The sequence below is a fragment of the Crocodylus porosus genome, unplaced genomic scaffold (assembly GCF_001723895.1).
Source record: "Crocodylus porosus isolate Cpor-Errol unplaced genomic scaffold, CroPor_comp1, whole genome shotgun sequence".
NCBI lineage: Eukaryota > Metazoa > Chordata > Crocodylia > Crocodylidae > Crocodylus > Crocodylus porosus.
Window position 1 is genome coordinate 19329986 of NW_017728943.1, and position 11569 is coordinate 19341554.

Consider the following 11569-nt stretch of genomic DNA (forward strand, 5'->3'; position numbering starts at 1 on the left):
TGGCATCCCTGCAAAGCAAAGATTTAAGTAGGCTTTGGGGAAGGAAGGAGCTTGATGGAGGTGTGAGGGTGAGGAGGAGAAAGAGGAGAGTGTCTCAAAAAGAAAGCTGCTTCAATTTGCATTTTACTAGAGGCTTGACCTCTCCAGTGGGATCCGAGCCCTTTTGTGCTAGGCACAGTCCACGCACACCATAAACCATCTCCTGCCATGAGGAAGTTACAATATAAGTAGACAGGAAAGACAAAAAGTGGGAGGGGAGAGGCACAGGGAGGTGAAATGACTTGCCATGTTCTTACACTAGCAGAGCCAGAAATACTATGTTCCTGCCTGTGATAGTTTCAGCTTTGTTGGGGTTTAGAGTCATAGGAAAGAAGGGCTGGGAGGGACCTCAGGAGGTCATCTAGTCTAATCCCCTGCCTGAACCATCTCATCCATGCCACTGACTGAATTATTTTATATTTTCCCAGTTAAGGTAAGGAAAGAGGCATTATATGGGCAAGGCATTGAAACAAAGTCAACCATTAATTCATATTTTATTTTTACTCTTTACCTGAAACAAAGAGGAAATACAAGCTCAATATCTCTTATAACCATCTTACCCCTCAAAAATAAGAAATATCATGGATCACACTTACAGCCTTTCATCCAAAAAAAACACCTCATATCATTTTACCAATTCTACATAGGACCCACTGCTGAAATGCAGCCACCTTCTCAGCCAGAGAGTATGTTGCTATTCTTACAGCATACAAAGCCTGCACAAGAACTGAAGGAAGGGAGGGGGGAAAGGGATACCACATGCAAATGAAACAGAAGGAACAGAATACAAGGAGGCAGAACATCATTCCCTCCAACACAGAATTGAGTTTCAAGAACATGTTTCAAATATTAAAAGTACTCCAAGGCATATCTGGGCAGTCTTGCCCTTAAGTCCTTGCACCAGAATAGTGTGATGATACCATGCTTTCTAATCTCTGCAAGGTCCCTAATAACTCTCTGTGACCAGCCTTAGGTATAACAAATGTTCCTTTGAAATCATATCTAGGTACCAAGCTGCCATTTCTGCTCCATTAGATACCATATCTCTGAACAATTACATGCAACTTGGAGCTGACTCTAAAGATGTGATTTGGTCATTGTTCGCTGGGGCACTGAATGGCACAGCAACAAGACAGCTTCCCCACCCCCGCATGACACCTCTCAACTCTTCCATTGTCACTCTGGGTACTTGATGGAAACTGGGTTGCAGCTGAAATCTGTTCCTTGTGTGCATGTGTTCTTCTGCTTTGTCCCCTACATAGTACTCCTATGCATTGTCTTTGTCCTTTGCTGCATCTTCCAGTCCTGTTCAGGTCCTGCCTAGCACCCCTAGAGAGCAGCCCATCTCTTAAAAAGAATGCGAGGATGTCCAGGTAGGATCAGCAAGTCTGGCTAGAGGGGTCTCCCCTAGTATCTCCGTGTTGCTGGGAACTGTGCCCTGCAGAGGAACTGGGGCAGAGGAAGATGTACTAGGCAAGGGGACATTGCCTCTCAGGAACACACTTGCAGAGCTGCTGTTTGCTTCAGTCCCCGAGTTGGCGACATTCATGGCACTGTTGCTGACTGTCCACAGACATGGATAGGGGCTGGAAAGAAACAGTGTAAACCATGACAGAATAGAATACACTCATTTTTTTCAAAAGAGATCATAGCATTGCCATCTCCATTTCCCCTTCCCCACTCCCTGCCCTGCCTCATATGGCATCATATTGTAAAGTCAAGTGCTACATCAGCCAGTAAATGACTACTGTCCAAGACAGAATATCAAACTAGATATGCACAAGTCATTGGTGTGATCTGGTTTGACAATTCCTATTTAAAGATCCAGTAGCAACAGCTACACCTAGTTGGGATATGGGGAAAGGGAGACAGACAGGAAAATACTTTTGGAATTTGATAAGTTTGGGGTTTCTAAATTTTGAAAAAAATGTCTATCATCTCTCTGGGTGATCAAAACCAACAGGAATAGTTTATCAAAATATTCTCCGTTAATTGCAAAATTGAAAAAAAGAAATCAATTTCATCCAACTGTCAAAAAACATCACCCTGCTCTAATACTAATACTTTCACAATGTAGAATTAATGAGATTTCACAATGTCCCTGCACGGGAAGTAGTGTTGCCATTGTATACGAGAGGATAACGAAACAGAATGATTAAAACCAAATATTTAAGTGGCACCTAACTTCGGAAGCTTGAGAAATCAGCTTTGGCTGATTTGAGAAATCTATGGTTACTGTTCATTTCAGCAGGAGATAAAGGCATTCAGCATGTCTTCAAATCAGGTGCCCATCTTAAAATCTTAAAACCTGGTTTTCCAGGTTAGGGACGCAGGAAATAAGGAACCCTAAATCAGTGTGTGCTTATAAAAATGTGGGCCTAAGTGATTTTGCTGAAGCAAACAGGAAATCAGTGGCAAAACCAGAAGCAATCCTGATATCTAGTGTCCTGCTCTAACCACTAGATCAAACTCCTTCCCTCTGCTAGAAAAAGAATCCAATGTCTGTCCCACCTGAGAGAGAGAGAGAGAGAGAGAGAGAGAGAGAGAGAGAGAGGCTCCTACCATATGTACACACCATTTACAATGAAGTAAACAAAATCAAGAGCCATTTAACACTCCAAACATATTACTGAATAGAAAGAGTTCAGTACCATGCAGTGGCCCAGACAGTTTACGTGCAATATTAGAAGTAACACTGTACATAGGGGCTACAACTTCAAAAGGCAGGCAGAAATCAGTGCAAAATGGAAACTATTGTTTGATTCCCAATACTTAAGACACTTTAGACTGAAGAACAGATTTCAGGGAACAATCTTACATTAGCTAAAGGGTGGGAATTATGTATGCCAGCATTTATATAGTCCAGGAGTGTCAAACATACAGCCTGTGGGCTGGATCCAGCCTGCAAAGCCAAATCATCCAACCTGCAGCCTTGAAGCAGGTACTGTGTATGTTGGATCTGGCATGTGGGGGTGGGTCCTGGGCCTGATCTGGCAATGGGACCAGTCCCAGACCTTTTATCTGGCTGAAGGACTGGTCCTGCACCACTCATCTGATGCTTTGGGCCTGATGAGTTTGACATCCCTGATATAACCTTTGTGCAATGCTCTACAAATGCAAAGGACTAACTGCTGAACTCAGCCCCATTTTACTGAAGGGGAAGCTGAATGCAAATAATTTTCACAAGGCCATGTCCTGAACACATGGCAGAGCTGGGATTAGTCAGAATGTCCTGACCCCCTGCTCATCCCTACAAGTCTCACTGCCTCCCTAAGAGGGGGGAAATAAACTGTGAGATCGTCCTCTCCCCTAAGATCAATAATTTAACTGTAACCTTACCCAGGACCAGGGTTAGTTGCTCCCTTGGTGTGTGGTACTGAAAACAAGTTGGCATGTGGAGTGGATGGAAAAGAAGTCCAGCTGTCATGTCCTGGGAACACCTGGAGATTATTGCTTGGGTTTTCCATCAGGTTCACTTTGCGGGGGAAAACAAAAAGGTTTAGGTACAGCAGGAAGACCATCTTAAGGCAACAAACAAATTAAAATGTGGGCAGGACTCAGGGAGCAGAGATTCTTCCTCACAGGCTTAAAGGACATTAACTACACAAATCAGACCACATTAGCTGTACTGCCTCCTTCTTTCTTCCCCCTCCCACGAAGCAGCTTTTGCCAATCTCGATGACAAAGGAATAGTAAAGACAAGAGCTGGTCAAAAATGTATTAACATGTTTTTTCCTACTAGAAAAATGCAGTTTCCCAAAATGTGAATGTTTTGCAGGAATGACCATCCCATTTTGAAAAAATTCAGAAAAGGTTACATTTTTATTTCAAAATGACTTTTTCTCTCCAACTGTTATATTTTATATGTGAAGGAGGTTATAAAGTATGGGACATAAAACAAACTCAAAATCTGAACTCAATATCAAAATGGAACGTTTATGTGGATCAAAATTGTATATGTAATGGGACAACAGACAAACTTGTCTTGTTCCAATTCAGAACAAAACCAGTATTTCAAAGTTTCAGAATGTTCTGCAAAATGGAAATTGTGAATTCTGAGCAGCTCGGAGTGGGACATAGACCCTTTCATCTTTATGTCCTCAGTTCAAATCAGGCTTAAGTTGGTGATGAACAAAAGTTGTTAGCAGTTCCCTGTGAACAGGAGTCCACCTGGGAGAAACTGTAATTGATATGAATTGGCAGCCTTATCATGCCTGACAGGGTCACAGCAGAGCTTGTACTCTCATATCCAGAGGTAAACTGACACGGCAGTATGGTAGACCTTACACAGCCAGTATCTCTTCACTGGGGTGTTGGGAAGACAAAAATTTCTGAATGACTTAGACCTGTAGAAGAGAAGCAAGCTGCTGTTGAAGTGCCAGACATAATCCATAGGAGGAAAAGGCTTGATAGACATAAAATGCTCATCTTCCAACCTATCACAAAGGTCTGGCTAATATTATTTTGTATGTCATCACAGGCTTCCATACAAAGCAAGGCTTGAATATTACAATGCCTCATTAAACTATTATTAGACAGTGAGATAAAATTACTTTGTGCCTCATTGTGTTTCTAGCCATGTTCTTTCCATCATGAAAGATCCAGGTTCTGGAATTCTGCTGAGAAATTTCAGCCCAGATGCCAGAGGCATATTGACAAGACAACCCAAATCAATTCTCATCACCCCCTGATACTGCTTTCAACTTGGGAGCAAAATCGCTTCTTTCTTTAGAGTGAAAGGAAGGTCTGGAAAGGCTCTGGGCATTTTTATACAATAAAGCTATGCAATTTAAATTAAAGCATTCACTCTATTTTTCTCTTTTTCATTCGTCACCATTTAATAACCACTGTGGTATATCTACGCATTAAACTTTTTTTTTTTTTTTTTTTTTTACGTGCTGTACCTTGAACTTTCTAAACATGTTCTTTGTGTGGAGAATTTATCAAGCATTTTATTCTCAGACTTCAGGGCAAGCTGTTACAAAGGAGGCGCTCACGATGTGCTCTCAGGACTTCGGTTCTTTCTCGGTTTGTTTTTCCAAATTGAAAATACATTACTCAGGCTGCATGACCACACTCCCTGTGCATTGAGAAGCCATACCTGTTGGAGAGTGGTTTCTCTGCATGTATGAAGCAGGATATGGAGTGGCCCGATGCCCTCGAAGTGTTGTGTACCGCTCACAGCCATGGTGGGAATGTGGCACAGGCAGAGACAAAGGCCCAGCATACTGATAATTAGAGCTTCCTGATGCACACACAGTGTCTGGATTGGAAATCAACCAGCCACCCACTTGGAGAGCAGAAGAGAAAAAGACAACTATCAATTTGGTCTGAAAAGATATAAACAATACATTAAGAATAGGGAAAGTAACCAGACTCCCTGCCTCTAATGTGCCAGCCAGATTCCAAGGACTCCATGCACTAGGGACATGTCTATACTGCCTCCAGCTGAGCCTGGGTATGTCACTGAGACATTTTGCTCCCATTCAGCCCAAGCCGGTTTGGAAATCAGATGATACACTATAGCAGCATAAGGAAGTTCTGAAGGGAACTACTTTTGGCCTTTGCCTATAGCTTGTTTTGTGGCAAAATAAATAAATTATGGGGCGAGAAAATAAAAGAAATTTTAGACCCTAGATACAAATGCCACTAGCTTAATGACTTCTCCAAGCCTTTAGGAATTATAGAGAAGAATCAATTCAGACCCACAAATGAAGTTGTCTACTACCAAGGTGGGAGGTGGCAGACTTTTTGGTTCAGAGTGACACTACACAATGATGACAGCAAGAAGTGAAGAAGAACACTTGTATCCATTTGACACTATGGACAGATTTAGAAAAATGAAATTGTAATTAAATGAAAGAGTAATTAGGCCAGTACACAAAGGCAAAGTCCTTGCTCCCATGAAAAGTGCCCTGGGTCTATAACAACACCATGGAGTCACGGTCAACAGCTTACCATCTCATCCAAAAGACAACAGCAATGTGCCAACTCCTAGTCAGGCCTGCCAACTTTACAGGGCAAATATCTTGGCTATTAATCTTGCACTTCATGTACAGACTGTCCAGTCAAGTTTAAGAAAGGTTCAAAATAAACTCGCTAATTGGGTGAATTTTCATGCTGTTTAGTTCAAAAGCTTATGTTGTACCCGCTGGGCTTGTCTTTCACAGGGCAACGTATAGTCCCAGGGAGCACAAGACAACCTGTCCTGCTCACTCAAGACATTCTCCAGAGCGGGAGGTCCTCCAAACTCATCCCCAGCTCCTGCTCTCAGACCCACCAGAGGTTGAGGTTGCAAAAGCAGGTGCTATAGATAAGATCTGAGCAGCTTCATAGGTGAACCTCCACCTCTGGGGCATATCAACAACTTTGGTGGATGGAGCATGAGTGGGAGGAACAAGCTACTCAGTCCTGTCCCTCATGATACCTGCCACTGATCCAATGTAGACAAGTCCTACATAAGCTATAGATTGTGGGTTATAAGCAAAAATCAAGAAGGCAACAAATGAAATTTGACCTCCAGGACTGCACAACAGAATCTTAGAGTTAATGCATCTTACATTGTGGGGCATCTCACAGCACCCCTGCAAGGACTTTGTAACAGGACCATGCCCCAGGGGAGCCAGTGACATCCCCTGGTGCCCACATGGCTCCTCCCCAACTCGGCTCCCTAGGGTACCCTCCCTGTTTCCTCTTGCTTGCCACAACTTGATGGAATTATTTTTCTGTTGTAAAAGGGAGGCTGCCCCAAAGTCCCCAAGTGAGTTAGTCTGGCTCCACCTTGCTCCCAGGGACACACAGCTTTGACCCTCACAGCCTCACTAGTGACCCCAGGCACCTCTCACCTTACGGGCTATTCATGGCCTCTGCTCACCCCTACAGCCGTGTCTTACAGAAGTTATTCTTCATTCATACACCAGCTCTCATATGGGCTTCAGCCCTTTTGGCTTTAGTCCTCTGGTTACTCTTGCAACTGCCAGCCTAAGCCTACTTCCTCCGAGTCTCATCCTTGTCTGGCCCTTGGCCCATCTCACTTTGCTTGGGGCTCAGGCCCTGACCCTCTCAGCTGGAGTCTGCCCCCAGTAAGGCTGAAAATCTGGAGTAATTCCCAGGCACCCCTGTGTGGCCTCCTGTCCTCCCCTCCAGCCACTATGTAGCTCTCTAGTTCTCAGTCAGAACAAAATGCAAACCCACAGGCTGTGTAACAAAAAAAATCTCTCCCCTTCTGGGTCAGTAACTCCCTCCTAGGCTAAGTCCCCTTTAGCTGTGTATCTGCACCTCAGGGACAGCCTGGATGATGGTCAGTCCCTTCCTGTAGCCATCTTGCTCAGGAGCTCCTCTCCCTGGCCTGCAGGGCCAGACTGCCTGCTGCTCTGGCTCAGGTCCTTGGCTTATATACCTCGAAGCCCTGCCCCCTCTTCCTGTCAGGCAGCTCCCCAGCCACACATAGGAGTTTCCCCTTTTAACTAAGAACCAGCCTGAGCTCCTGCCCCGCAGCCTCACACAGCTATCTTGGCCGGCTGCTTTCTCTTAAAGTAACAGGAGGCTTCTAGCTCTCTGTTCCAGACCTCAAGGCACCTCAGGGTCCCGCAACACCCTGGATGAGAATCACTACGCTAAATAATGGACAATAAAGAAAATATCCCTATGACTAAATTACCCAACTACTTTCCTGCTACCAGGGCATTTCTATAAGCCACCAATTCCCTTTCAACAACAGGATTCTACATTAGGTGGACCACCAGTCTGATCCATTCTAATAATCATGTGTCCCAGTGCCTATTGTATTATCATATTTCAAGGTGTATAAGTCAAGTTTGGAAGCCCAGTTTTTAACTCTTAAAATTCAACCCCACCTTATACACCATATTGCCATCTCCTGCAAGCAGCGCCAGGGTCGGTGCTTGGCTGGCACAGCCCAGGCAGCATTGCTTGCAGGGGATGGGAGTGCATCAGCCAAGCACTGAGCCCAGCACCACTCGCAGGGGATGGGAACAGGGAGGGACTCAGCTGGCATGGCCCCATCCTGTGCAAGTGGTGCTGCCTGGGTCATGCCAGACAAGCACCAAGCCCATCTGCGCCAGCTGAGGGCCAAGCCTGGTTCTCCGTGCAAGGAACGGTGCTAGGCTCAACTCTCAGCAGCACTGCTCACAGCAGGCAGGGCCAGGCTTGGCACTTAGCTGGCATGGCCCCATCCCCTGCAAGCAATGCCAGGCTCAGTGCTCAGCTGGCATAGCCCAGGCTGTGCTGCTTGTAGGGGATGGGGCCACACCAGCTAAGCGCCAAGCCTGGCCCTGGCCTGGCCTGGCCCTGGCCTGAGAGCAGCCCTGCAGCACATATCCACCCCCTGGGTGCCCAGCCCACAGTGTGGGCATACAGGGGTTGCTATAAGTCAACCCCATATTTCTGATCCAGAAAGTTAGGAATTTCATAGATCTGGTATATAAGTTGACTTAACTTTTTGGAACAGAAAAAAAATGGGGTCTACTTATACACTGCATCAACCTATACAGCATGAAATACAGTACATAATACATCCAATTTCCACTACAGAGACGCTGTTGAGAAATCTTACAGTGAGAATATGTCATATGTTGACCTTCAGAGACTGTTTCCGGGGCATCCTTGGAATGGTTTCTGCAAGAGAATAGTGAGTGATTACTTGATGCCATATTTAAAAGAAAAAATGGGGGAGGGAAGTGGAGAAGGGAAAGTTAAATAAAAAATGGAAATTGAAAGCTGATTATTTTTAAGTTATATAAAAAAAACCCTAAAAATGAAGATGAAAGCAAAGAAATTCCACAGTCTTGAGCTCTTCAATAGTCAGCAATAGATGGTTCTGTACAGCACAACCTAACAGATAGCAGCTCTTGTTTTATTCTACTTGTAACATTTTCCCTGGCTTAGTCATCTTCAGGAACTGAACCCTAAAAATTAAAACACACAGATCTTTCTTGCTTGAACAAAAGGACTGGTTCTCTTGGCTTGGAGCTTGTTTCCATTATGTTATTAATTCAAGCTTTAACTCAAGTTTGGCCCCTTACCCAATTTCCATCCACACACAGAAAGTCCTAGAACAAGTTAGCTGGCATGTTGGATGATGATGGGGAGGTGGGTTGAATCTCATGTGTTGCTGAGGCTTGAGCTAGTAAGAGCAGTGAGAACCTAGCAGTTTAAGTCACAATGCAGCCAGTTGTTTTGTATGGCTGGCTGGAGAGGTGTTTCACAGTGTGGATGCCCACACTATTATCACTCGAGCTCAACAACAGATAACAATTTAAAGGCCCTACTTTTCTCATACAGTCCGTGTCTCTCTCATGCCTCTTATGTAATTTTCTCCACTGTGGCCGGTTTGAATGAATGGGTCATGTTTTCCATACAGATATAATAAACACAGTGCAGTGTCATTGCAGTTAGAGCAGAGGTAGGCAACCCCCAGCACAGGCGCCAGTGTAGCACAAAAGGAATACAGTGCATTCATCTGGTTAGGGCCAGATTGTGGTAACAACTAGGATTTGCCTCTTAACCTGTAAGTACGTTATAATTTTAATCAAAATAGCAGCAGTTTTCATTAGGCTGAACTGTTGAACTCACCTTTCTTTGGCATCCAGGAAGGCTTTAGCAAAGGGATTATACTTGATTTTGAGAGCTGTTATCTTGAGTTCATTAAAAAAAAAAAAAAAGAAGCAAACAATGTTAGTGACACTAGCTTTAATAAGGATTTAACAAAACATCTTCCAGAGTAAGCTAAATGGACCTCTCAGTTAGCCACATATGCACACATGTACATGCCCACATTCCACACATGCGTGTGCACACACACACTTTACTAGGTGCGTTGTATGGGACCTGTATCCTTCTCTGAAGCACTGTATGTTGGTCACTGCCAGAGGCAGGAAAAAAAGATCAGAAGGACCAAAGAAATGATTCAGTATGACAAATTTCCTCAAAGCTCCACTGAATCTGCTGAATTGCCCACAAATACAAATATCTATAGTGACACTAGCTAAGACACAGGACAGCAATTAGTGTGCTTTAGGGCAGACAGAACCTATGGTAATTATAATTTGGGGTCAAGAAAACAATTTTCATACAACATAATGCAACATTCTTCAACAGCATAAAATATAACAAGGGTAGATGGATTGCAGTTTTCACTGAAATATCCTGCGCTGAGATGCATGCTAGCAGCACATACAGGTGCATACTGACAAGATAGACTACGGACAGATGTTTCAGCATGATAAGGGGGTGGGATACAAGGATTAAGGGACTATTTCTATCCAGAATTAAGTAGAAGATTGACTAGTCACCTGCCTTTGTACTACACTTAGATATGGAAGGGATGGACCAATAGTGTATTCTGTTTCAGGACGAAGACAGGGTATTAGACAAGGTGGTCTATTGGGATGCACTGAACTGACAGAGTTGGGCTTCTATACTATTCTGACCACTGGTGTGTGCTGATGTGACAGGTCTTCAGCTTTAAGTCAGCATTAATGAGTAAATCATATACCCCTGTACCCACCTACCTCTTCATTTTGGTAAGCCGTCACAGCTATGAACTGGGTCTCAGGAAAGGAGCAATTCATCACCATCCTGTGTGGGCCTCCCACACGAACAATGTGAACCTGAGGTTCATATTTATGAAGGGAATTCAGCATTATCTGCAAGAAACAAAAATATAGACAGACTGTCCCAGATAACTCAGGCCCCTGGTAGATGTTACATTTGTCATAGAATTTGGGGACCAGGAGGGGGGAGCAGAAACTCCCGGTTAGGCCTTGCCACCCAAGAAAATTTGCACATAGCCCTGTCCCCAGTGTCACCAGACAGCAACAAGGATAGGGCAGCCACAGTGGTGACAGGGGCTGACTGAGTCCCCGACTACCACAGCCCGGGCATCTTGCAGGCATCTCTTGCCTGAGGCTGCCTGCCAGCTCTCTCATTTTCCATGATGTGAGCAATCTGCAACTTGGGAGTGGATCTACAGTCCTGGAGTTGTCTGTACAACCTTTAAAGTCCTGGGGAAGCAACTCCCTATTGCCCCTGGCTGGAGAGCATACATTTATTGTACTTCATCCAGAGGGTTTTTAACATGTGGCTGCTCATATCTCTTTATTTCTTTGTAGTAAATTTGTAGCACTACAAAAAATAACATCTAGCTTGGGCCTCGGTGATGCACCATCAAGAAGAGCTGGAGAGCCTTTTTGTCATGCAACAAAAAACCCATGCGTGTATGCTGTTCTAGTCTCGATCTGTGGCACTTGCATCACGACAAGTGTCATGGCTGCCTCACAGTCAGTTGCATACTGAGGGCATGGATGCCAGTACGACACAAAGCCATTTCAAAAGGGTGTTAGAAATGCGCAGCTTGCATCTTGCACCTGATAAGAAAGAAATACTGCCCAAGGCTCCTTTCTCCCCCGGTCCCGCCTTAGCCTTTCTCATGCTGATTACAGAAGCTGGAATTCAATTGACTGTGGCCTTGGGGTATGAACTTTTGGCGAACTGTTGTAGTTTCTGGGCA

At 44.4% G+C, this 11569-nt stretch overlaps 1 protein-coding gene across 1 annotated transcript in view; it reads right to left on the bottom strand.

Annotated features, from left to right (window-relative positions):
* Positions 1-572: 572 nt before the first annotated feature.
* TBX19 (T-box 19) overlaps positions 573-11569 on the bottom strand; it is a 45571-nt gene continuing 34574 nt past the window's right edge. Inside the window, exons 4-9 of the mRNA XM_019548839.1 lie at positions 10572-10706; positions 9634-9695; positions 8615-8676; positions 5141-5329; positions 3379-3514; positions 573-1625 (exon numbers count right to left, since the gene is read on the bottom strand). Of these exons, the coding sequence (XP_019404384.1) occupies positions 1388-1625; positions 3379-3514; positions 5141-5329; positions 8615-8676; positions 9634-9695; positions 10572-10706 (822 nt within the window). The 3' untranslated portion in view covers positions 573-1387. The remainder of the gene's footprint in view (positions 1626-3378; positions 3515-5140; positions 5330-8614; positions 8677-9633; positions 9696-10571; positions 10707-11569) is intronic.